The 27,941-nt window shown below is 40.0% G+C and overlaps 1 protein-coding gene across 2 annotated transcripts in view; it reads right to left on the bottom strand.

The window, feature by feature from the left end:
• Positions 1-3,269: 3,269 nt before the first annotated feature.
• Positions 3,270-27,941, bottom strand: part of map3k21 (mitogen-activated protein kinase kinase kinase 21) — a 103,717-nt gene continuing 79,045 nt past the window's right edge. For both annotated transcript variants that reach the window (XM_039737726.1, XM_039737727.1), the window contains 4 exons: positions 18,787-18,937; positions 8,076-8,170; positions 6,091-6,846; positions 3,270-4,848 (listed from right to left, as the gene is read on the bottom strand). In XM_039737726.1, coding sequence (XP_039593660.1) covers positions 4,412-4,848; positions 6,091-6,846; positions 8,076-8,170; positions 18,787-18,937 — 1,439 coding nt within the window. In that variant the 3' untranslated portion in view covers positions 3,270-4,411. The remainder of the gene's footprint in view (positions 4,849-6,090; positions 6,847-8,075; positions 8,171-18,786; positions 18,938-27,941) is intronic.

Genomic DNA, 27,941 nt, shown 5'->3' with positions numbered 1-27,941 from the left:
GGGCTGCTTTGCTGCATCTGGCACAGGATATCTTGAATCTGTGCAGGGTACAATGAAATCTCAGAGACTATCAAGGGATTCTAGAGAGAAATGTGCTGGCCAGTGTCAGAAAGCTTGGTCTCAGTCGCAGGTCATGGGTCTTGCAACAGGACAATGACCCAAAACACACAGCTAAAAACACCAAAGAATGGCTAAGAGGAAAACATTGGACTATTCTAAAGTGGCCTTCTGTGAGCCCTGACCTCAATCCTATTGAGCATCTTTGGAAAGAGCTGAAACATGCCGTCTGGAAAAGGCACCCTTCAAACCTGAGACAACTGGAGCAGTTTGCTCATGAGGAGTGGGCCAAAATACCTGCTGAGAAGTGCAGAAGTCTCATTGACAGTTACAGGAATCGTTTGATTGCAGTGATTGCCTCAAAAGGTTGTGCAACAAAATATTAAGTTAGGGGTACCATCATTTTTGTCCAGGCCTGTTTCATGAGTTTATTTTTTTAAATAATTCTGTTGAAGCATGGTTGAAAATCAATGTCGGACTTTCATTGGTTAAATTTCATAGAATTTTTATTTATTATTACTTTCGTCAGATTAAAAAGTTATTTCTGTGACCATTTTGAGTTTTTGTTTCATTGACTGAAGGGTACCAACAATTTTGTCCACGTGTGTAGTTTCATTTAATATCTGAAATACTTAAACAAGTATAGATATTCTCGATTGTACTACAAATTTGAAATTTTGATTTGAGTTCCATAGAGGGCTAGGTCCTAGTAAAGGATCAAAAATTAAAGATAACATCTTACTCTCTAACCTTACTTAACATGGGCTAGAATGATCCCCCACAAGCTTACGTTTTAAATTTGTCATTTTAACCTTCTGGGAGTGTCTCCTGGAGGACTAGGACCACCAGCAGAGAATCCATCCATCCATTATCAAACCCGCTATATCCTAACTACAGGGTCATGGGGGTCTGCTGGAGCCAATCCCAGCCAACACAGGGCGCAAGCCAGGAAACAAACCCCGGGCAGGGAACACGCACACACACCAAGCACACACTAGGGACAATTTAGGATTGCCAATGCACCTAACCTGCATGTCTTTGGACTGTGGGAGGAAACCGGAGCACCCGGAGGAAACCCACGCAGACACGGGGAGAACATGCAAACTCCACACAGGGAGGACCTGGGAAGCGAACCCTATCTGCGAGGCAGCAGTGCTACCCGTTGCACCACCGTGCCACCCCCAGTAGAGAATCAGATATCTAAAATATTATAACATTTGTAATCTGTAGCCTTGAAATAGCATAAAACAACACCCTACATGCCTATGTTACTGATCCCCATTTTTTTCAAAGCTTAATGAAGAAACAGAATAAGAGTAATAACTTTGGCCCTTGTTTGCCATTAGGAGGTGAACCCATGGGGTTGGCTGATATGGCTTGCACAACTTCAAGGCCTTCTGATCATTTTGTCTGAAGACAAGAATTAGTGCAATGTTTATCATAAGGGTGTAATTTACTACACAAAACATGGCCAAAAATAGCCTAAAAATAAAGGGTTATATGCGTCTAAAGAGCCAAAACTAGGGAGGGTAAACCCAAAAGCTCTATGTCCTGCATAACCAGACATCAAGACGAGTCGAACAGCATATAATATGTGGGGGAATCATCGTCCAAGTTGGAGGCACTGGACAAAAATAAATAAACTGAAATGACTTCAAAGCGTTCATAAGTAATTGTTACAAACACAAATGATTGTAGTTATTGATCCAAGTGCAGTTACTACTGCTGTATCGGTAGGTTGAAACCTGTGGACACAAGACAGGAGCCATAACTGAAGCGGGTGAGACATGGAAGTTATGCTGCAAAGCAGGGCTTTGACAATTTCAGAACGTCAAGGGGGTGTTTGATTACTCATGTCAACACCTGTCTACAAGACTTTCATACAAAAATATGTGCTTGAGGTGCGTCATTTCCGTCATGAAACCACATGCCAACTGATAGGCCACAACGGACTCAAATGCTTGTCAAGTTCACTACCCAGCTTTCTTTCTGTTGTCACAGTACTGAAATCCATCTTGGTTTTCTTTCTGTTATGATGAAATTCACATAAACAATAATATAAAATTAGTTGAGGAGTGCAAAATTTCCACACAATCTTGGTTGAAGCATTCAAATGTTGGTCACATTCAAGTTACTTTAGTCCATCAGATTTCATACGACATATGAATGTGGTCCATGTCTGATCTGAAAAACTGATTCCATGCATTTTATTTTTTGGATGCAAATTATGGCAAACAAAAATGAGAACAGACCATTATCCTAGATAATGCTTCCCCAGGATGGTATAGGGTAGGTGACCCACCTGTGGATATGGTTGTCTGACAGCTGATTATATGAGGTTAGGAAAGAAAGGCCAGAGGTGGGAATATCTATTGGGAACTGAAAGGGATAGCACTGGACCAATGTGTCCTTCTAAATGAACAGGCAGGTAGACATTCACCAGATTCCTTCTTATCACCATAGAGAGGTCAGGGTTTGACAGAACAATGAGAGGTGTATTATAAAAGACATGTGGGTGAGACACTCCACTTGGGGTAATGCGTACAAAGGTTTAGAAGTACTTTGGGTTTTTCCTGTGGTTACTTTTGTACCTTTAGCCTCTTTTGTGTATTGATGGGTACGAAGGATCTCCTTTATCAAAACAAATCATAATTCATTCTGCAAATTAGAAAAGTTTGGTTTCTCATATATTTGCCAGCATAAAATGTCCACCTGCTTAAGAAGAGAATTACAGAATTAAAATGACTGCATAGTTTTGATCAGTCTAGTTTTCTTTTATTCATTTCTGGACTCCAAAAAAAAAAAAACCTTTCCAGAAGACGCCAAGGCTAATCCCTGGTTTAGACAGTAGTGGCTTAGATGCAAGCTAATCAGACAGCTCAAAGGCACATGTCAGTGAGCACAGAAACTTTTTTTCCTCCCCTTTTGAAAAATCTACTTAAATAACAAGAAGAAACAAGAAATACAACTGTAACAGGTACTCACCAAAACTGAAATGGTAGCGGACAGGCTTATCCTGGCAAGGAAATACTGGATATGAGACAGATAAGTAATCAGTAAAAGTAATATATGATTCTTGGAGGACCATACTTATTTTATGGACAACATTTTCAAGGTAAGTTAAATTTGTGCAACAGCACTAATGAATACACAGTGACTTAAGTTAAAAAAAAGAACACACACGCAAAAATGATACACAACCAAACTATAAGTAATTAAAACTATCAGTCTGCAAAGATTTGTATTTGCATTTCTAAAAAATACCACTACAGTTCTGTCTCATGCTGTACTTACAAAAAAACTTATTGCTCAGTTTTCTTTGCACACAAAGTCATACAAAAATGGCAAATTACAAAAATATAACACCTGTACTTACTATAAAATGAACACCAAAAACAACTTGCCTGGTTCATTACACAATTTTGTGGCACCATCAGTAAGACAGAGTAATAGGCTGAGCTGTAGGGCATAACACTTAAGGTTACTGATGCCTGAACAAATTCAGTTCATTTCCCTTTTAAAATTCCTCTTATAACTCTATATTTTCAGCAAAATATATAAATTACTTAACAGTTTCACTTGTAGTGAGAACCTGAAAAGTCAGTTTGCCTTAGAAATGTAATACTCTTAAAACAGGAAATCCTATGAAAATTCAAACTTTTTTTTTAGCAATATATAAAATTTACATTCAACGGAACTATTTCATTTGTAGCAGCTGTTTTTAAATACCATGTAACTAGAAGGAATACCATCTATAATTAAAAAGAATAGCGTTTCTTTTGAGCTTAAAAAAGGGCCTGGGGAACAAATATGAACGACAGCAACCCCACCAAGAGAGATGGAAAATAGGGAGAAAAAAAAGAGGAAAAGGCATGATTGATCCTAAATCTGAGTAATTATCATGAGCACTTCAAAAACTGTAATAAATATATATATATATTTTTTTTTTCTTTTCTCCAAAAAGAATATCTTATTTTTTCTGAATCGACACTTATCTAAGTGACATTGCTAGAATCAAATGTGATCAATAAAAATATTAAGGAAAAAATAGTTCTTCCATTTTCTAAAATGGAAAAATCCAAAACAGGTTCATTGCAAATTTAAAATTTTGTTATCGATATGTAAAAATTTGCAGTTAAACAATACATATTCCTTTAAACTCAATTGGATACCCTATGGCTTCAAGTCTCTTATTTTAAACCACAGTTAGAAATATAAATTAACAAGTAGCATTTAAATTTACAAACATTTCTGACTCCTCTCTGCTAGCAGATAATGCTTCCAGTTTTGCAGAATTTATTACTTTAATAAGAAAGGTTGTCATACTACATAAGCATTTATAAGACACTGCTTTTTAAGACAAAAACTCCTTTTCAAGTTCATACACTGTGGGTCTGCCAGGCTTGCTTTGAATTCTACAAAGAGGAACAGTGCAGTCTCTTTTCTCCCCTTCCATATCGATATCAAGTAAAGAACATGATCCAGGAACAACATGGCAGCCAGTCTTTCCTTCAGATGCAATTAACAGATTTAAGTTCTGTGCAGTTGTTTCTCCTGCATATGGTCCTGTGGAGGAACTTTTGATGCGGCCTCTAGTAAACTGCCATGAGCTGGCCTTGCTTTTAAGAGACTGAGGACGAGGCCTGGAAGCATAGTCAGGTAAAATATGCTTTTCTGGAGTTATGTCTTTGTGGAGGTCTTTATTCAAATAAGATGTTGAGGAATCAATTTCAGGATATGGGACAGATGGAGACAGTGATGGGTCACTCTCAGGGCTGGATGGACCACTAACTGAGGAGACAAAAATATACAGCTGAAAATGAATGGTTATTAATTACATTGACAAATATTATTTACACAATTTATTTTGTCTGCAGAAGATTTAGGTCTTAGGAGCATGCTGTATCAATCATATTTAACAGGTTTCAATATATTGAATCAGTCAAAGCAGAATATCTTATTGTCTAAGTAATATGAATTTATTTTCACTTAGAATATAAAGCATTAATACACACACACAGTATCAAGATGAAGGTTTTGTCTTTATATTCTGTATTGCTTCCATGTTTTTGGGCTTAACCTGCATTTCAGAAATGTATACAATTTAGTGCTTGACTGGCTAACTGTATTAGTTGATGGTTTTACAAATAATGGACTACTACTCAGTAGTGTGAGGAGAGAAGAAAATAAGAAGTCTATCAAATGTGAGGAGGCTGTTCAATCCATCAGCCTTGCTTGAACAGCCAACAGAGAAACTAACATGTCATTCAGTCACTTTCTAAAGATGTTAAGGTTGATGCTACATAGTTGACTAGACCAAAACGTTTCTCTGAAGAATGATTATAATGATTACAGTTTATAATACATTTATAATGCTTTACACTGATTATATTTTATAAGAACCCCCCAGTTTATTTCTAATCGTTAAAAAAACAGAAAGACTCAGCAGAAAACCTCTAAAACACCCAATGAATCACATGATGTAAGAGTTTGTCACCATACAATTACAAATAGACTGGCAACTTCAGCAGCCAAAATTCTGAACTTTAACACAGGACTGCTGGTTAAGTTTTCATTTCTGCCTCAATGATACACCCTGAGCAAGTCTCTTAACTTGCCTATGGTCCACTTGTAAAAAAGGTATATACACAATGGTATTGTGTTCTTATCAGGAAAGACATCAGCCAAATGTAAAATGATAAAAAATAGTTAAAAATAGACTTTTTGTTGAATGGATGAATGTGCACATGGTTATGTTTGTGTGTACCCCAATGATGTAGGTCACGTTACCCAGTAAAATGTTCCTGCACTGCATGCATTTCTCTGGTGATAACCTCAGACCTTCTGGGCCCCAGAAATAGGGGAGGTTATATCTAAGAAAGACTTGCATGTAATAAAACTGTGTACTGCCAATGAAGTTTCCAAAAATGTTTACATTATCTTAAAAAAAAAGAGATATACTGTAAAAAATACAATGACCATTTTATGGCAGGAATGTAAGAAACTTTTAGGAAAAGCACCATAAAAACTTACTTTTTTTGTGAATCCTGCTTCCTACTGACATTGGTCTTATCTCACATTGTGCATCTTGTTTTAAACAGAAATTCCGATCTGGCGTATTAGAGGAATCTCTGTCATGGAACTCCATGGCTAAGACCGAATTAATCTGCTGGCTTTCATCACTCTTGTCATTTTCAGGAAGCATACCAACATTCAGCATGGATCTGTAAAGGCTCCCTTCTTCACACTCCGTATGAATCAAACACTTTGTGGAATTGCATTCAGATATGGAAGACATTGAGAGCAGGTTGACAGAGCTAGGAGCAGGGCCTAGTGAAGGTAGAATATTATCATCTTTTTTCATAGTCATTCTGTTAGGAGGGCTTGTGCTACGACGGAACCTTGTGGCTCTCTGGAATATGCCCTCCTTCTTCTTCTTCTCTTTCTCTTCTTTAACCTCTAACTCGTCACTGACCTGGGGCTTGTTGAGCTCTCTGATATCAAATCCCAGTCCAACTGAGGCAAGAAGCATGGCACAACCATAAAGTACACTGTCTGTTTTTTTCCGCAGTGTAGCACGCTTCAAACTATTGGTTGGAGTGATTTGAGGAGTGCTGTTGGCAGAGCTGGCTGGAGAGACATCCTCCAAGCTTTCTCCAGCCACCACAGAATCTGTCTGATCATCTTTCCAAAGAGGTAGATCAATGTATACCTGATTAGGGAACTTCAGTTGCTTTGGTCTGCCATTGTCAAGGCCTTCTGTTGAACAAGTATCATCTGGAAAAATCACTTAAAACCAAAAACGTGTATTAGTGACATTATCAAAGCACAAGCTAAAGCTACAACAAACTTTGCTCTATGAACTATGTTTTTCAGAGTAAGACTTAGGGCAAAAACATCTATATCTGTTCATAAATTCTTGAGGTAAGCTCAGAGTATATTTAAAGATTAAGACAGACTTCCCGAATTTCATCACCATCAGCAGATACTCTGTTTTTATTTGTCTGCCAGATATCTTCAGGATTTCTTTAGAAGTGTTTTAATGTTGTGAGAGCTTCTCTTTGCTAAAATCAACATTTAATACGGTCTGTGAGAATGCTTAATTTTTGAGAATTTATTATACTTTTTAATGAGGATATTAAATTATCACACATTTATTCTAGATAACATCAGCAAATAAGAGGAGCATGGTGGTGCTACATTATATTTCTAGTGAACTGGTGCTGAATCATGGCCAAGTAAGTAGTTTGGACATTTTTTCCACATGCACATTGAGATTTCATGTGAAGATTCTGGGTTTACCCAAAATTTTTAAAACATGCATATTAGATTCCATATATTAACTTAGTGTAGTGTGAATGTGGCCTGAGGCTTCATGTCCAGAGACCAATAATACTACAATGGGCACCAGCTCCTTGCCCACTTAAATGGGGACTACAGAATAGAAAAATAGATGGACTGGAGGAGGTTTCTCAGACAAAAATATTCATACAGATATAAAAAGTTTACAAATACCTATTAATACAACTATTTACCTCTGTGAAAAATATTAGAGGCACATAATCAAAAAGATTGAACAATTACCTAAAAAAAGTATTAATGCACCAGTGTGTTTTCCTGAACAGAGTAAACATCAGCAGATGAATACCTGTAGTGCCCTAATTCTTTCCTAACCAGGACTAACATGATCATAGTTCTCAGCTGTTCTTTGCTGATGGGTTACTTCTAGATGGTTCCAGATGGACTTGCATGTGAAAAATAGGAGTCATTTTTAGAGCTTGTTACTCCCTTGGACTGAAAATGTGGACTGACTAGCATGGTTGTTCTCAATTTCATTTGAATCATAACATTTCATGAACACTAAGTTGTATCACCTGGGAAAGTGGCTATTATACAATGTTGACTTTTTAGGAATGTTAAAGGAGGCTTTGTAATTTCACATCCAGCTCTTTAACAAAACAATACTCTGTTCTACCAACAATCTTAAAAGCATAAACATTTAATGTAGACATTCTTACCCTGATCAGTAAAAAGTGCAGCTAATGGAACTTGTTTCTGGTTTTTCATTAAACTTGTAGACCAGGGATTGTTGCCATCTGATAATGGTCTGATCCTGTGTTAAAGAATAATTAAAATAAAAAGGCCCAGAGAAATAAACATGGTCTTTATGATTTGCAAATGTTTACTTGCTACACTTTAAAAACACAAAGAGAAAACATTTATATTGATTAAATTAATTTTTTGATATAGTAAATTCTTCACAAGATCTCTGTACACATCTAGAAATAATAAATAAAAAAAAAAAGATTGAACAAAAAAATAAGTCAAAACCAAAGTAAAGCAACATTCAGAGATACTGAGATGTTACATATATATGAGTAAATACACACATATACACACTACCAGTTACAAGTTTGGAAAAAACAGATGTTTTAATGTTATTACATAAAATTGATACTTTATCATTTGATACCATTAAGGTTTAAAAATATAGCCAAGACATTTCTAGTGCTGCTAAATGCTATTAATGCTTGAAATGACCCACCTTTTTATATTTCTTGCTCACAAATGACTACAAAGCCTAATTTTCAGTACCCATTCTGTAAATATCATAATGGTGCAATCCCTTAGCTAACTGTACCTTTAATTAGTCGTGTTTAAATACTAATTGGATATTGGAAAAACCTTTCAATTTCATTAGCACTGATGAAAACTTTTATTATGTTTACTTTGGGTGCAATTTAGTACTAGGGTGTTGTACCATGTTAGCCATTATGAATGTACATAGGGTGCAATGTACAAGCATTCCTAAAATTCAGTTCTGGATTCAAAATGGCCAAAATAAAACAGCTTCTCAACAAACATCTTTTTTCCCCCAAAATGAAGGTTAATCTATGTGACAGACTGCCAAGAAACTAAAGATTCCATACAAAGGTGTCTACTTCTGTCCTGAGTGAAGAGGGAAAACCTTAACTGACCATGGATAGAAAAAGCTGAGAAACACCGAGATACACAACTGTAAATGAGAATAAGGACGTCTCAGTGTTTAGTTTGAGAAATTATACTTTACAGGTCCACTGTTGGCTTTTTCTTTAAATACCAGTATCATTTGCAACAGGCAAGAAAAAATAAATAAATAAATAAAAGACGACTCTAGAATGCTGGCCATAATATGTTTTCAGTCTAATGTCTATGTTCTTTTGCCCATTATAATCTTAAATCTTTTTATTTGTGAGTTTCAGATATGATTTTTCTTTGAAACTCTGCCCCTTAGGCCAACAACATTAGCACCGTCTAGATTGTATGTTTCAATCAATTTAATGGTATCATCGTAAAAAAAAAAAAAAGGAATCAATTTCTACCAAAAACAAGAACATTTGTGGGAGTTTCCAAACTTCTTACTGGTAGTGTATGTAATTATAGATACTTTTAAACAATGTTTTTTGAGACTTGGACACTGTATTAGTAAATGATGTTTATTAATAATTTTCATATAATTTAAGGCCAAGTACATCACCATTGCAAATTGACACACACTGGATCTTTTGATACGAGTAAAACAATGTCTGAATGCTAGAAAATATTGAAACAACTAGATTTACTGGCACAGAAGTAATGCACCTATCTGCAAAATGTCTTTTCATCAAGATAATAGACCTCCATATGAAGAGGTTTAGAAATTGCTGGAATAGTTCATAACAATGCACTGCATTGTTCATTTAAAAGAAATCCTGTCTAATGAAGCATCTGCAGCTCAGGCTCTTTGAAAGAAAAAGATTGATTGCCATCTGCATGGCTGGGATTCCTGCACTTGAGGTCTTCTTGAATTCTTACTCCTATGAATTGGAAGACCAACTCAATTCTAGAAACAAGTAATTCAAAAATAAAAGACACCAACATAAATTGTCTTACTAAAGTATTGATCCACCAAGAAGCCAAGATCTGCTTCAGTGGATCTTGGTATAGATTATACAGATGTCTAGAACTATATTGATGAGATGTGACACCATTCTTCCACAAGAACCTACATTCTGTGCTGTTCTGAAGATGATGGGGAAAAATGCCATGTTTCAAAATATACTTTAATGGTTTGAATCTGATGAAGTGATTGTCATTGTGCATGATTTGCATTGCTCTTTACTAGCCCATGGCCTGACACTGGTAATCAAGGAACATTTCACTACCTTTAAAGTAATCACTCGAAATAGTTTTGAATTTATTGGCATTTGGCTTATCCTCTAAAGGAATACATTATGTAAGGAAAGATACCACTCACATCAAACTGAAGTCAGCTGGCCGTTTCACTTTTGAAAACAAGAATTTGTCACTATAAACCTCTTTCATGCCTGCCACACCTTAAGAAGGTGCGAAACAGCTAATCTGACTTTTTCAATTGCTCAGGATGCAAATGATTGTTTTGTTTGCACTAGTTTACTGTAACAGTTATTACATTAAGTATACTGCAACTTACTTATAGTATATAGGTCTAGTTGGGCTGTTGCTGGAAAATGCTCATGCTCTAGTCTTCAGAAAAAAACTTGTGGTTAAATAAAGCAGAGCTGTGTATTTGTTTTCCCTAGTATCTTTAATCGGTGCACCAAAATCATAGACAAGGAGTATGTGCCCTCATCCAGCCATCCACAGATGATGAAATCTTTCTCTCTCCAACATCCATGGCATCATCACATTAGCCAATGCTCATAGCGAAACATCATCAAATGTAACTGAAATCCTGTAAACATGTGCTATGACAAACATTCCTTCTTCAAAGTCACTGAAACCAGTTCTTCATGTCGCATTAGCCGATATAATGAACAACTGGATCAGTCCAGCATTTTCATACCTGACCTTTAAAGCATGATGGGATGTTATTGGCTTACTGTATGTCAAAGACCACACTGGTGTAAAACTTAAGTCATCAGAAAGATTTGACCCCGAGCCAAATTCTCAAAATCTCAAAAATGGTTTTTGGATCAGGTGTTGCGGCAACACACCAAACATACAAATTATTCACACACTTTAACAAACGTACTACCTTCTTCCCTGGACTCTCTTATCCAATCTCCCACTCATTTATACCACACACCTTAAGTCAGCACTTTATATCTACACAAGAAGAAAAATCATCATCATTTTTATTCTGGTGCACATTACATTTTACTAATTAACAAGGAAATAACACTCAAAATGTATGTTTACAAGTTAGCAATCAACGATGTCTATGGAGAAAAACTAATAAAACAAATTGCTGTTTCAATGACAAGTACATCAAAAGTGATGAATTTGTAATGCAGTCATCTGTAAATGCTCCGATGACTTTGTAAGTATTACTATAAAAGAGTACTGGATAAGCACAATAAAATTTTCACTGATGAGAAAATAACAAATGGTAGCATTGAAGGCATTTATTTGGAACTTGCTAGTAAGAAATCAATGAATGTTACTGAATCAGTGAAACAGATGCTTTGGTCAGCTGCAACTACTACTCATCATATTCATATCTTGGCAGAGAATCTACAAACTCAGATGATAGATGGCATCAGTAAGGTTGATAACACTGTATATCCCCGACCAATAGATGAATTGTCAGACAACACAAACATGGTGCACCTCTATAATTATGCATGATATTCTGTTGGAGCAGTGTTCAGAGGAGAACAGAAGTGTTGCTTTCAAATTCTTGTACCACTACTTTGAAGGAGATCACCACCTACTCCTAAGTGCTAACTTTATAATAGAGGAAACAAGCGTGGAGTGACTGTAGTTATGTCGTTCTGGACTACAAGGCACAGGCTATAAAACTGAAAAGTCAAATATGGAGCATATTTGCATGTTAAGAATTTTAGTTGTGCCTTCAGTGCCTTTTTAAAATAATATCAGCACCAGTCCATTTAAAACTGACCTATACCTTCATCACTGAGCTTTAAACTCAGTTTCTGACATCTGAAACCAGGAAGTGCATGAAAAAGAATGCAGAATATGTTGTTTGTAGATATTTAAAAAAAAAACGCACATTGAAAGGTCTAGGAAAATGACTTAGGGCCAGAGACAAATTGCACATGGGGCGTTATCTGATGGCCATGGTTGAGCAAGTCCTTACATTCAATACAATTTTTAACCTTTACAAAGACATGCACTTTACTTTGTTTTACTTGTAGGCATAAAAGGATTAACCCAAAATTCTGTACATAATACTGTAACGGCCGACCCCTTGTTTCCAGCCGGCAGCTACACCTCCAAGACCTGTGGCCTGGATAATTTACTGAGAAACCTTTCCTGTCAAGCCGTACTCCTACACAGATAAACTTTTCCCACAATCGACGGTTTGAAATGCAAAGACACAGTAGGCAGAATGTAAAATTAAACAGGAATAAATGTATTAAATGAGACAAGACACGCCACAAGACAAATGCACACCCAAATATTCCTCCACCCCAACAATCCCAAAGCAAAACTGAAAATATATATACAAATCCCCTCCCTTGTCCACGTAACATATAACACACACCACACAAACGACAAATGACTAGCAAACAGAATGATCGTGAACTTGAGTCCGAACGTGAATAAATGTCCTGAATACGGATACTGATTAGCGGCAATTGTAGTGTTTGTATTTCCCGGCGTTTGAAACAACCTCACCGTGATTCCTCGGCGTGTGGCGAATGATGATTCGACCCGGGTCTTCAGCGGCAAGCAGGTTGAAAGGCAGTCCGGATGAATGAAAAACAAACTGGATCAAAGCGCAATGAAAATGATTCAGCAGGCAGGTTGTATCGTGAATGCGTATTGGTTCTCTCTTCTCTCTCTCTCGTGCTAGTTCTCCTTTCGTCTCCTTCTTTTCTCCTTAAATAGTCAGTGACGGCAGTAATTGATTAATTGATACACAGGTGCTTTCCAGATTAGTGGTTGTGAACTCCTCCCATCATCCGTCCTCCTTACGGGACAACATTAACTGATACACATACACGCAGTCAATGGGACAATGAAACGAGACACACACAGCACTGACATTTAAACACTAACTATGTGGCACCGCTACATTCCCCAACCTTGGACAAGGGAGGGCCGGCACGGCTTGAGGTTGGCCACATGGATGGTGTCTAACTTGGAGGCAGCGCCATACCCCTTTGGATCTGGAAATTGACTGGACCTGTTTGATGAATGATTTTAGCTGGACCTAACCATTTAGGCGCTAGCTTGGCGGAGAATTTTCTGCTGGCATCTGAGAGATGGTGAGCTCTAATCCAGACCAAATCACCCGGCTGGAAGTGCGCTTCCCTCCGCCGGGCATTATACAGCTTGGCGTGTCTGGATGTCGAACTCACCAACCTCCCTTGGATTCTCCGCCGTAAACCCTCTACCTTAACCAAATTATTGTAACTGGTGGTTTCTGGACTAGGGGTGCTGGGAAGGAGTCGGTCGAGTGGGCCCTTAAGCTGTCTGCCCAGCGCAACCAAAGCAGGCGCCTCACCTGTGGCTTCATGCACCGCGTGTTCAGGGCAAACCGGAGCTCGGGAGCCATTTATCCCAGTCCTGATGGCGTTCACCCACATAGGAGGCGATCATGTTTATCAGGGTCCGGTTCACTCGCTCCGTCATGTTTGCCTGGGGATGGTAAGCGGTGGTGAGGTTTTTCTTCACTCCCCAGGCTGAATAAAGTTCATCCAATATGGAGCTTGTGAACTGCGGACCCGATCCGAGATGATGTTTCTTGGCACCCCCAGCGGGTGAAGATTTCGTTCTTCAGGATGGAGCATATTTTGTTAGCCCTTGCATCGGCTAACGCAAACAGCTCCACCCACTTCAAAAATAGTCTACTACTACCATCAGGACGGTCTTCCTTGAGCTGGTGATAGGAAATGGCCCCATTAGGTCGACTCCCAAAGTCTCTCCTGGTCCATCTGCTATTGTCGATTGTAGTAATCCCGCCGGTTTACCAGGTGGGTTTTTCAGTTGTTGGCAGGTCACACACACGTCTTCATGTGGTGGCACACATCTTTCCGGACAGACGGCCACCACGCAACCCCCAGAATCTTTAATAAGGTTTTTGTCCTTCCAAGGTGACCACCTAAAGGACTGTCATGGTAGTGCTTCAGAAAGTCGGGACGAGCTCTTCCGGGACCACAAGTTGATGTTGCAGACCCCCAAGGGTGGATGGAATAGTCCTGTACAAGACCCCTGGAGGTCCACAAAGTGTACCCGGGTCAGTACGCTGTTGCTCCAGCCCTTCCCTGATGTTCTGGCAGAATGGACTGGTAGCTTGTGCTTGGGCCAGGTCTTCAAGGCTCCTTGGCAGAGGGAGGATCATCTTTTTCGCCTCTGCCAAACACACCATCCCCGATGGCTCCGATACCCTAGACAGTGCATCCGGCACGATGTTACCACAGCCCTTCCGGTAAGTCACCCTGAACGTAAAATTCTGGAGGCGGAGGACCCACCTGGTCAGACGGGAGGAGGTCTTCGGGTGATTGAACACCCAGGTCAGAGCGTGATGGTCGGTGTACACTTCAATTCAACCCTCCAGATAATGTCTCCATTTCTCCACAGCCCACACGACAGCCAAGCACTCCTTTCAGCTGTCGAGTAGTTCAGCTCAGCGCCCAAAACTCGTGAGGCGATGATGACATGTTCAGCCTGGTTAATTCTTTGAGTGAGCACGGCGCCGAGCCCCAGGTTGCTGGCATCAGTTTGTACCTGGAAGGTGAGCTGTGGATCTGGTTGGGCCAGAACGGGTGGCTCTTGTAGGTGGCTCTTTAGTCGCCGACCGCCCTGGCATTCTGTGGTCCACTCCCACGGGACATCTTTTTTCTAAGCTGGTTCAAGGGAGCCGCTATATCTGCCATCCTGGGAATAAACTTATGGTACCACCCCACTAACCCAAGAAAACGCTGCAACGACTTCAAATCTGTGGGCGGGGTACTCCCGGATGGCCAAGGTCTTCGGGGTCTACAGCGACACCCTCCGATGAAAGAATGTGCCCGAGGAAGCGTATGTGGGGTTGAATGAAGGTACACTTCTTCGTGTTCAGCGTAAGGTGCGCTTGATGAAATCGCTGGAAGATGGTGTCTAAATCCCGGAGATGTTGATTTATAGAAGGGGAGTAAACAATGACGCGTCGATATACACGAAGCAGATCTTGCCTATCAACCCCTCAGAACCTGCTCCATGAGCCGCTGGAAAGTGGCCCCAGCATTTTAAGCCCAAAAGGCATGACATTGAACTGGAACAGGCCTTCAGGGGTGATGACTGCCGTCTTCTTCTTACTCCCTCGCCCATCGGCACCTGCCAATAGCCACTGCGGAGATCTAATGTGCTAAACACTGCAGCTCCATGCAGTGACTCCAGGATTTCATGAACCAGGGGCATGGGATATGCGTCCAGGCTCGTTCTCGTTAACCCCTGTAGTCCACACAGAAACGATAGGAATTATCCGACTTCTTCACGAGGACCACAGGGGACGCCCAGGAGGAGGAAGATGGTTCTATTATTCCCTCGGCGAGCATCCGATCGAGGTGTTCTTTAATGACGCCCCTCTTCAGTGGAGAAACTCGTAAGCTCGGTGCCTTATAGGGACTTCGCCCAAGGTGTGGACCATGTGGGTCACCCCACGGGCAACTCCTAACTTCTCCGCCCACACCTCGCCCACTTCTTCAGCACCGGCCTCACCTCTTCAGGTTGTCCCTCCACTGGGGCTGCCCCCGAGGTACTTGCGCCGCTCCTCACTGCTGCATAGAATCCAGAAATTCAGAGCCCAGATCTTCTTTGGATTTGTAAATGAATTCGCATATCCCTTCCCCGTACCGTATACCCCCTGGGACTGAGATGGATGGTCATCCTCATGGTGGTTAACGAATCCAGCCCAAGGAGTAACGGAACTGACAGGTGCTGGTCCTCCAGGACATACGTATCCATATCCCAGGTGGTGGCGAGTACACTGTACCTCAAGGGGACTCTGCCCAGGGCCTTGTGTTCACTCCCATCCGCCAATACAAATCGGACGGACGGGCAGATGTTAATTTGTCTGTCGGTCGGCTAATCTTCTCCCACTGGCTTGAGCGGATTAAAGTATGATGGCTCCGGTATCCACCACCGCATCCATCTGCCACCCCGCAGCATCACTGGGACGATCAGAAGGGACGTGCTCGCTTGCATAATGGCGAGATCGGCTTCCGACCGCAAGGTTTGGCTCGTTGTGGTTTTAGGGGCTGGTTTCTCGTGTACTGGCCTGAACTTTGTGCCAGTACGCCTTTGAGTTTCCCCAGTCCCGCTCCACTTGGGAGCCTACCTCACCAAGTCCTCCACCGATCCCACCACCCCTGAGACTCCCAGCTAACCGCGGGTTACAGGCATTAAGGACGCAGCGGACCACCTCTTCTTCAGCCATAGCCAGCGCCACTTCAAACACAAAGCCCGGTATTCATAGGCGAAGTCCCGGATGGTTTGTGAAGGTAGTTGCACCATGGACCGCAGCTTGTCCTCCAGTTCGGTCTCGTAGTCTTCCGGAAGAAAAGCGCGAGGAAAGATCGACGAAAGGATCCCCAGTCGAAAATAGTCTTCTTGGCCGCCAGCCACCAGCTCCGCACCGTCCCGAGAGGGATGTCCCTATCACCCCAATTAGCTCTTCCGGGTTAGAGGGTTAACGGCCAGGTACGCCTCATCCTCCACAAAGTTCAGGACATCATCGACATTATAGGAGCCCCTAACTTGGGAAAAGACAGGCGCACCCAGGAACAAATGGCCGATTGAGGTATGCGCCCTCCCGAGATACGTGACGGCGTTGAATGATGGGGCGACGGTCTTATCTTCTGGAGACACCTTTGACTTCCCCTGAAGAGAATCTTGCCAGCGCCGATCCCGCCTCTGGAGGCACAACACGATTTCCGCCCCAGGAGTTGAACTTGCTCGTTGATGTATTCTTTCATTTCCTCCTGGGAGCTGCTGATGCGAGCCCGCAAGGCTGCTTCACGCCAGCGCATTTCGCAACCTCGCGGATCTTCTCCTCCAGCCGGGTCATTTGTTGCGCCAGATCCTCCCACAGAGGCGAGACATTTTCTAGGCCTTCCTCTTCAGGTCCATGGTGATCTTCAAGGTACAGCGACTGCAAAGAATCCACCACCTCTCGCACCGCTGAACACGCTCTGACCGTGGACGTGCGCGCCCGCTACTCCATCATCACACCGAGGCGAAGCAATGGTGTCGCCCTGCTCGCACGCCCTAAAGACATGAATTTGGGAAAGTTTAAAGGCAGACAGTGATCGAATTAAATAAAGATTCCTCAGAGAGGGCACCACTTATGTAACGGCCGACCCCTTATTCCCAGCCGGCAGCTACACCTCCAAGACCTGTGGCCTGGATAATTTACTGAGAAACCTTTCCTGTCAAGCCGTACTCTACACAGATAAACTTTCCCCACAATCGACGGTTTGAAATGCAAAGACACATAGGCAGAATGTAAAATTAAACAGGAATAAATGTATTAAATGAGACAAGACACACCACAAGACAAATGCACACCCAAATATTCCTCCACCCCAACAATCCCAAAGCAAAACTAAAATATATATATAAATCCCCTCCCTTGTCCACGTAACATATAACACACACCACACAAACGACAAATGACTAGCAAACAGAATGATCGTGAACTTGAGTCCGAACGTGAATAAATGTCCTGAATACGGATACTGATTAGCGGCAATTGTAGTGTTTGTATTTCCCGGCGTTTGGAACAACCTCACCGTGATTCCTCGGCGTGTGGCGAATGATGATTCGACCCCGGGTCTTCAGCGGCAAGCAGGTTGAAAGGCAGTCCGGATGAATGAAAAACAAACTGGATCAAAGCGCAATGAAAATGATTCAGCAGGCAGGTTGTATCGTGAATGCGTATTGGTTCTCCTCTTTCTCTCTCTCTGCTAGTTCTCCTTTCGTCTCCTTCTTTTCTCCTTAAATAGTCAGTGACGGCAGTAATTGATTAATTGATACACAGGTGCTTTCCAGATTAGTGGTTGTGAACTCCTCCCATCATCCGTCCTCCTTTATGGGGACAACATTAACTGATACACATACACGCAGTCAATGGGACAATGAAACGAGACACACACAAAACTGACATTTAAACACTAACTATGTGGCACCGCTACAATACTTAATTTCTTATTTTTTTTATTTTGTTACTTCTGAAAATAAATAATTGTGAATTGAAATGTGTACAAATATGCCTTGCTTAGATTGTACCTTGTAGAGGTTCAAACAACTTCTGTTCACTTACAAATTCGGTATAACACACAATTTGACCAATGGAGTTTAACTTATTCCATACATAATAATACTGAAATCTAAAGAAAGAGAAAACAAAAATAAGGAAAGAAGTAGACGGTTAAGAAAAATGTTTGTTTTAAAGGAGGAAGAAAAGCAAGATAATCAGCTTAATACAGAATTTAAAATGCTCCTTGTGACATGTGCACAAGAAGTGAACTGAATTGAAAACTCTGGGAATGCAGAGTTAAGGACTCTTTCACAAAGAGATCAGGACAAATTTAGAGAAATTACTTATGATATGAGCAAAAATAATCTTGTGATAACAGTGGCATTATATTTTGCAGTGAAGTTAATCAAAACCTTACAATCAGGAATGTAAAACATAATTCAAATAAGTAACAGCAGATCTAAACTCTTCCAAGCTATTAACAGTAACATGTAATATATGTATACATATATATATTTTACCTTTCAACACAATTGCCCCGTTCTTTTGTTTGAACAGAACTTGGTCCCCACGTGCGGCCTTTCTTTTTAAAGCCTTTTCGGACATCTTCAAATTCTTCTGGCTTGTAAAGTGTACTTCGTCCCCATGTTCTATTGCTTTCATCCACAGTTACTACAAATGTTACAAAATGAACAAAGGCATACTGAACAACTTTAAAAATACCAGACAATGGGGAGAACAAAAAAAATAAAAAGACAGAAAAGTAGCAAGGTAGCAAAGCACCAAACCAAAAGATGAAGCCCTCTAGTTTTAAACTTTTTGGGATGTTGGCACAGATTTGTGACTGTAGGGTTAATTCAAGAATTTTTAATTAGAAGCAACTCTGTGTTCTTAAAATGGTTATACTAGGAGACATGCTGCACACCTTTAGTAACTTGCCTGCATTCACTGACACACATTGTAACATAAACAGAAATATCTTTACATGCCTGTTATTTGCATGTACAGTGAACTTTAACAAACACACCAAAAAGTCCTAATATTTACACAATGAAATACATTTTTTATTTAAATTGCAAAAAAAAAAAAAAACTGAATTTAATCCAAGAGCTGCAGTTTGCATAGTAATGTAAGCAGCCTTGAACTACTAACAGTAATATGTTATAAAATCACAAATTAAGAGTGTCAATAACCAACAGATACCATCTGGACAACAGGAGTACCACTGATGCGCCATAAGAGCTCAAGCAGCATGTGTTTGTAGCTGCCAATAAAATCAAGTGATACTAAGGTTGCTGTTGGCAGTTCTGACAAAACAGCCTAGGTTCTATCAGAGCCTCAAGCAAGGGTACAACACCAACACCAGAATGCCCGACAAGGATGACATTATAAATGTCTAGAGTGACATTTGCAATATTTTGAAATAGTCTGACAAAAATGAAAGATGGGCCAAAGATACAGGATCCAAACAGAGCTGATATCAAATGCCTGACCATACAATTACATTGGAGGTTGTCAAGAAGGATATGAAGATTAAAAACCGAAAAGCTAGGCACAGAGAATGCACTAATTAAAACAGCTTACCAGCCTCCACAAGAGAATTGAACAACAGGCAAAACCACCCTACTAATGAAGAAAAAGGAGAAAGGTGGTATACTAGGCAGCTTGCACCCAAAAACAACCTTCAAGCTGATGACGGCCATCACAGCTGACACAGTCCAGAGCTATCTAGAAGAAAATGAGCCATTACCTTATGAAGAAAAAGAGCCACAAAAAGTCACTGGGAACAAAAGACCAGCTTCTAACCGACAAATTCTGAAGTATTATCTTGAAACATCAAAAGACCAACAAGTACATGGCTTGGACTGATTGAAAGAAGACCTCAGACTCTTAGGAATATTAGGAATATCATTTTCGAGGGGGAAAAAAAAAAAAAAACAGCTGTGGGATACGCGGCTTATGATCAATGTCAGATCTAGACAGTATGATGAACACGCAAAGAGAAACACTCTCACCATTGCTGTTTGTAGCAGGAATAAACACCAAAATGATCATACTTAGTAGACCAGTCTTCCAAGTCAACTGAAAAGAGCTCTCATCTGAGCTCTATAACAAAGCTAGAAATGGGATCACAACACTATCAAGATATTCTTAAAGAAAGAATAACAGAAGGGGATCTTAAAGAATACACCAACAGGAGTACAGAAAATACTAAGAGGGATTGCTGAAAGCAGAAAGAACTATAAAAAATAAAAATTGCTTCACTAAAATATCTTCCCTACTTACATTTATTTCATGAACGCTTGCGGGCTTTAAAATTTATAAAGGTCAAATCCAGTTAAAGCAAATGCCAAAATAACAAACGTTTCAGTAAAACGAATACATTTTATTGGTTTGGACAAACATTTATACAGTATGCTTAACAGATTTCATTTTAATGAAATGTAAATTTCCATATACAGTAACAGACATTTTTTCAAACAAAAATGGCCACCGAAGATAATAATGCAATACAACAAATACTTAATGCCACTCCTACACTTTTGCCAAGTCTCAGGAACCCTGCAACAAGCTGTCTTGCTTGTTAGAAAGTGACAATTTGTTGCAATATTTCTGGTCACAGGCAGTCTCTACCAGTCTCAAGGAGAGCATATGTGAGACATTATAAACATATCCAAATTCTGAGACAGTGCTCACAGAGCATCTGCATGGGTAGTTGCGTCATGCATGGATACTGTACTGTCCAGGTTTCATAGCACTTCCAAGGATTTCTTTGCGATGAACAAAAAAAAAAAAGTGAGAAACGGCATCAGTGTACTGTACACTGAAAGAAAAATGATTGTTGATTTTTGGAATGAAGAAAAATGACATGCCGAAAGCATTCAGAATTGTACCTTCAGCACTGTCAACAATTTTGAAGAATCAAAAAATAAATAAATAAAAAAAATAAAGTTACATCTAACAATTGATTTTCACTTTGTAGTTATCACCGTATTTCTACAAAACAAAAATAAAACATCTAATGTCTCATTTTCAAGTAAAATGTAGTTTGCAGCTCCAGAAACACTTTTTTTTTTTTTATACAGGTATTGTCAAGCCTGTGTCACAGATTTAGTTGCACGAGACATATAAAGGCGAGTCCAGGTTGCTGTTACTTCAGCACTCCAGTACACAAGATAGGGGTCATGACACAGGCAATCGCCCTATTTAGCTCCCATCTTCAGATTAAAACAACATCAGCAGCTCAGAACTAACGCTGTGGCAGACCAGGAGAGTGTGAGAAAGAGTAGGTCAAAGCCAGGTGTTAAATGCTATATACATTGTGCCCATAGGCCAGATCCTGCAGAGGACAACCAATTACTTTGCTCTTGGTTCATTGTGTACCAGACACAGCAGAGTAGCTCTCCCTGCCAGCACTCCCGGGCATGATAGTACATGTATTTTCCCTATATTTGTTATTACAAAACTTTTGTTATTATTAAATATTTTTATGGTCCAATGAATTTCATTATGATGAGATTCTACAGTATCTGTATTACTGAATGTACTCTCAAAACTAAGAATGATGTTTCCTGTAATGTGCAACTAGAAGCCATATCTTCCATTAATTTCAGTCATGTCCAATGTTCTCTCTAAGTTTCACACATGCACTGCCACACACAGCTTTTTCTAGTAGCATGCAAAGAAGCAAATCAGATGGTACACTGGCTCTCCACCCAGAAATCAATCAATAATACCTGGGCATTTTAGAAAGATAATAGGTGAATCCTTTGAAAACTGACATTAAATTGACCTAGTTGACTAGTTCTGTCTGGCAAGCCGGCTGCCCTTGCAGTTAATATAAGAGTTGTCACCCTGTTGTGAAGATGGGTGCAAAACTTACAAATTGCACCAAAGAGGCATTTAGTCATACACTTTTTGGGGGCAGAAGGTGTGCCGGGTGCACAAATTCATCCTCGCATGTGTACTTTTTATGCGGATAAAGTTCTCTCTCAGAGTTGTCCGAGTGGATTAAAATGTTCAAAAATGGCTGTACTAGTGTACCGGATGCAGAGCGCTCTGGACGTCCAGCTATAGGCACGACCACGAGGAATCCCTTATGTCAAAGCAGCAGTGCATCAGTGGCTACGTGCTCAACCAAAAATATTTTTTGCTGATAGCATTAAAAAGTTGGCATGACGCTAGGAAAATTACATTGCAAAAGAAGGTGACTACAGTGGTGTGAAAAACTATTTGCCCCCTTCCTGATTTCTTATTCTTTTGCATGTTTGTCACACAAAATGTTTCTGATCATCAAACACATTTAACCATTAGTCAAATATAACACAAGTAAACACAAAATGCAGTTTTTAAATGATGGTTTTTATTATTTAGGGAGAAAAGAAATACAAACCTACATGGCCCTGTGTGAAAAAGTAATTGTTCCCTTGTTAAAAAATAACCTAACTGTGGTGTATCACACCTGAGTTCAATTTCCGTAGCCACCCCCAGGCCCGATTACTGCCACACCTGTTTCAATCAAGAAATCACTTAAATAGGAGCTGCCTGACACAGAGAAGTAGACCAAAAGCACCTCAAAAGCTAGACATCATGCCAAGATCCAAAGAAATTCAGGAACAAATGAGAACAGAAGTAATTGAGATCTATCAGTCTGGTAAAGGTTATAAAGCCATTTCTAAAGCTTTGGGACTCCAGTGAACCACAGTGAGAGCCATTATCCACAAATGGCAAAACATGGAACAGTGGTGAACCTTCCCAGGAGTGGCCGGCCGACCAAAATTACCCCAAGAGCGCAGAGACGACTCATCCGAGAGGTCACAAAAGACCCCAGGACAACGTCTAAGGAACTGCAGGCCTCACTTGCCTCAATTAAGGTCAGTGTTCACGACTCCACCATAAGAAAGAGACTGGGCAAAAACGGCCTGCATGGCAGATTTCCAAGACGCAAACCACTGTTAAGGAAAAAGAACATTTGGGCTCGTCTCAATTTTGCTAAGACTTTTGGGAAAATACCTTGTGGACTGATGAGACAAAAGTTGAACATTTTGGAAGGCAAATGTCCCGTTACATCTGGCGTAAAAGGAACACAGCATTTCAGAAAAAGAACATCATACCAACAGTAAAATATGGTGGTGGTAGTGTGATGGTCTGGGATTGTTTTGCTGCTTCAGGACCTGGAAGGCTTGCTGTGATAGATGGAACCATGAATTCTACTGTCTACCAAAAAATCTTGAAGGAGAATGTCCGGCCATCTGTTCGTCAACTCAAGCTGAAGCGATCTTGGGTGCTGCAACAGGACAATGACCCAAAATACACCAGCAAATCCACCTCTGAATGGCTGAAGAAAAACAAAATGAAGACTTTGGAGTGGCCTAGTCAAAGTCCTGACCTGAATCCAATTGAGATGCTATGGCATGACCTTAAAAAGGTGGTTCATGCTAGAAAACCCTCAAATAAAGCTGAATTACAACAATTCTGCAAAGATGAGTGGGCCAAAATTCCTCCAGAGCGCCGTAAAAGACTCATTGCAAGTTATCGCAAACGCTTGATTGCAGTTATTGCTGCTAAGGGTGGCCCAACCAGTTATTAGGTTCAGGGGGCAATTACGTTTTCACACAGGGCCATGTAGGTTTGGATTTTTTTCTCCCTAAATAATAAAACCATCATTTAAAACTGCATTTTGTGTTTACTTGTGTTATATTTGACTAATGGTTAAATGTGTTTGATGATCAGAAACATTTTGTGTGACAAACATGCAAAAGAATAAGAAATCAGAAAGGGGGCAAATAGTTTTTCACACCACTGCTATATATAGAAAAGTGATATGATTTGCTTTTGAAATTCTTTGTTATTTTTAACATTTCTAATCTTTTGCTCAAAGTGCATCTGTGAAGCTTGACATGAACATGCACTGTATGCAGATCTATATTAAAGAAAAATTTGAAAACTCAGCTGTAGTCTTCAAAGGATTGTGACACTTGAACAAATAACTCTTTACAAAAATGGGATTCTCTAGGCATGCAAAAAGATCTGACCAAAGAAAAGGCGAAACATGGTACAATTTGGACAGTCTCCTTGTAATGCATGGTGGGGAAGGGGGCTGGAACAACATAAAATTGTTAGTGATTACACAGGTATGTTTAAAAGCAGTTATTAATCACATCTTTTTTTATAGCTGTAAAAATAGAGCCAGTTGATGATAAATTGTGCGTACCTGATGCATTTATGGTGTGGGATCCCAACTGCTATGGTCAGGAATAGTTAAGCAATGAATAACAAACTAATTTTCTCTATTCCTCCCCATTTAATTTAAACATGTAGTACTGCTGATCATAGTATCTATTTTTCAATGCACCTTATTGTTTTAGACATTGTGTGTTAAATCAGCAGCTACATAAGCTACAGGCTATGTTTAAAACTCTTGTTTGGGCTTGAAGTAATTAAAATGAAGACAGTGCTAACACAGAAATGGCTCTTTAGAACAGTGATTTTAAAGCTGTTATTATAAAAGAAAGGCAAATCAGAAATATGGCAGTTAACATTTCATTATCTTTAATGACAAGTTCTGCAGAAAGCAGCAGTTGGTTAGAGAGTTCAGGTATAGTACACAGAAACCCATCTTGTACTTATGTTCATGCTTGCTAACTGGTAACTCTTAACTCCTCCCACATGACCCCAAAATCATTACTAGCATTTGTTGTTACCATTTAAGAAGATGGATAAATAAAGGAGGTAGGTGTGGATAGTGCCATTCTCAGCTTTCTCCACCAGATCCACTTGCATCTGAACAAAGGATGTAGAGCTTTGAGGAGAACATTTCTAAAACCAAGATGATGGTTGTGAACTACCATAGATAAAGACCACCACCTGAGACCACTCTCCACTGAAGAGGTGGATATGGACTGGGTCAAGACTTATAAATACCTTGGAGTGCAGTTTGATGACAAGCTGGACTGGTCAGAGAACACAAAGGCTCTGTTCTGGAAGGGGCAAAGTCGGCTGTTATTATCTTAGGAGGCTGGTCTGTTTTAACATATGTAAGATATTCATGCAGATGTTCTATCAGTTGGTGGCTGCCAGTACTCTCTTCTACACTGTGGCAAGCTAGGGGGGGGTAGCTTGAAGAAGAGAGATGATAAGTGAACTGACATGCTAATTAGGTGAGCAGGATCTATGTTTGGTATAGAAATGGACTCTCTGGTGACAGCTGCAGAGAGGAGGATACTATGTAAGCCGCTATCCATTATGGACAATGAACATCACCCACTATACAACACCATAATTAAGCAGGAGAGTTTGTTTAGTGATAGGCTTTTATTGCAGAACTGCAATATAGACAGATAACAAAAGATCTTTTGTCCCTAGAGCAATTAGACTCCTTAGCTCTTCCCAACATTGGCAATTTTGGGCCTGATGCTAGTTCTCTGCTCATAAGCTGTATTAGGTGTATTAGCTATGTACTACATCTGATATTTCACATGTTGGTCACTACTGTATTAACTTTTTCAGAACGTATCACTTTAAACATGTTACGCTGTCAGCCTAAGCCATGTCACTTTATTCTATTTTACTCTAATATTGATATCGCTTTAGCATCTGTCACTTCAATATTATGTGCCACCTGTCACCTTCCTACCTATCTCATGAGTGTTGCAGACTGCATTTCCTCCCAACCCACCATTTTCTAGTATTATCGTCATCTTTTTTGACTGTTTTGTGCATGGATGTAATTTCTACCTTGCACATCATACTGATTGTCAAGGTCTGGTGGATTAGGTGGATTCAATCACGATTTATCAAACAGATATGTGGAAAACATTACTTGTAAATAAAAATGAAATACATTTCTGGTCAGTACTCTTTTTCGCAATCCCAGTACTAACGAGGCAGGCAACTCTGCCTTTAAACTTTGATACCAATACAGAGTTGTATCTGATGCACTACTTAAGAAATATACACAGCCAGGTTGACAAAACAATTTTTAAAATTTCCAGTCACAAGCAAAAGGCAGCATATCTGTCCATGTTAATGAATGTACGTACTTGATTAGTTTAAACAGAAAAAATACAATTTTCATGTGTTCTGTAATACACAATAAATATTATAGTTGAACAGGTCCTTATCTATACTAATAAAAGGCAAATCCCTCACTGACTGACTCACTGCTTCATCACCAATTCTCCAACTTCCCGTGTGGGTAGAAGGCTGAAATTTGGCAAGCTCATTCCTTACAAAAAAACAGCTTACTTACAAAAGTTAGGCAGGTTTCATTTCAAAATTCTATGCGTAACGGTCATAACTGGAACCTACTTGCATACATATATACGGCCATAGCCTGCAGCTTTGTCGCAGTGTGAGGTGGAGTTGCATCCCTCATCGTCACGCCTCCCACGTAACTGAGTGCCTGCCCATATAAGACCGTCCGTCAGCATTACACAATTGAGAAAGAGATACAATTTTAATGTGAGGACGCAGGCTATAAACGAGACTTTTGATCACTTTGTAACGGAGTTAAAATTGCTGGTGAAGGACTGTGCTTACGGAAACGAAGATGAGATGGTCAGGGATAGAATAGTGTTTGGCACAAACTCAGCAAAAGTGCGAGAAAAACTTTTAAGTGCCGGGTCTGAGCTAACATTAAATAAAGCCGTGGACATCGCAAGATCGCACGAGATAGCACAACCACAGCTGAGAACCTTCGATGCATGTACTCCGAGCGGCTCACATTAACCGACTGTAAACGCAATACGCACACAAAAAGCAAGACCTCCAAAGAGCGCTGAACAAAAAACACATTACACAATTGAGAAAGCAGCAAAAGAATATGAAGTGTGTGACGCATACAAGCATATTCATAAGTACAGGTACTGCGGAAACAAAGCACACGGTGGAAAAAGTCAATGTCCAGCTAAAGGAAGACAGTGTAAAAAATGTGGTAAATTGAACCACTTCGCTCAAGTTTGCAGGACTGGAATGCAGTGTGTGAGGTCTCAGATAAAGAGGAAGACGATCTGTTTATTGATGCAGTAAGAAAGGAACAGCCCCCTGTAGACATATCAATAGGAAAGCAAGGTGTAAAGCTTAAGTTTAAATTAAGTTCATAGACACGCTGCCTCTAAATATTCGCAGGCAAATCCACAACTTAATACCGGGAATGCCTGTTAAACATCTTAGATTCACGAGTACCGATTTGGGTAGTGAACACTTCGATGAATGAAACCTGTGATCTTTATAATGGTGGACAAACACAGAATATAACTTGAACAGAACACATCCTCCAAATATGAACCTGATTGAAAGAAATAATGATAATCAAATCCTTGATGACAGCAACACTCATAACAGTCACAAAACAATTACATTGACAATAATGTTACGTAATTTTTAAAATGTTTCCTTTTCTTTTTCATAACTTCTTTAACACACTACTTCTCCGCTGCGAAGCGCAGGTATTTTGCTAGTAAGTAGTGTTCAAGGGATATTGCAACCGAAATTTTTGCTCACCCCAGCCCAGTACTTAGGAGCAACATTGGTCATGTCTTTGGAGCAAGTATGAAAACCTCTCAAATCTATCCAGTAGGATTAAAGATAGTCTTGCTCAACATTTAGGTTTATTACTGTACATTTACTTAACAATGTTTGCTAATATATAAACTGAGGCCCTTTCAAGGGGCGA

Source organism: Polypterus senegalus, chromosome 16 (assembly GCF_016835505.1).
Source record: "Polypterus senegalus isolate Bchr_013 chromosome 16, ASM1683550v1, whole genome shotgun sequence".
Lineage (NCBI taxonomy): Eukaryota > Metazoa > Chordata > Cladistia > Polypteriformes > Polypteridae > Polypterus > Polypterus senegalus.
This window is presented reverse-complemented; position numbering and strand designations above follow the sequence as displayed.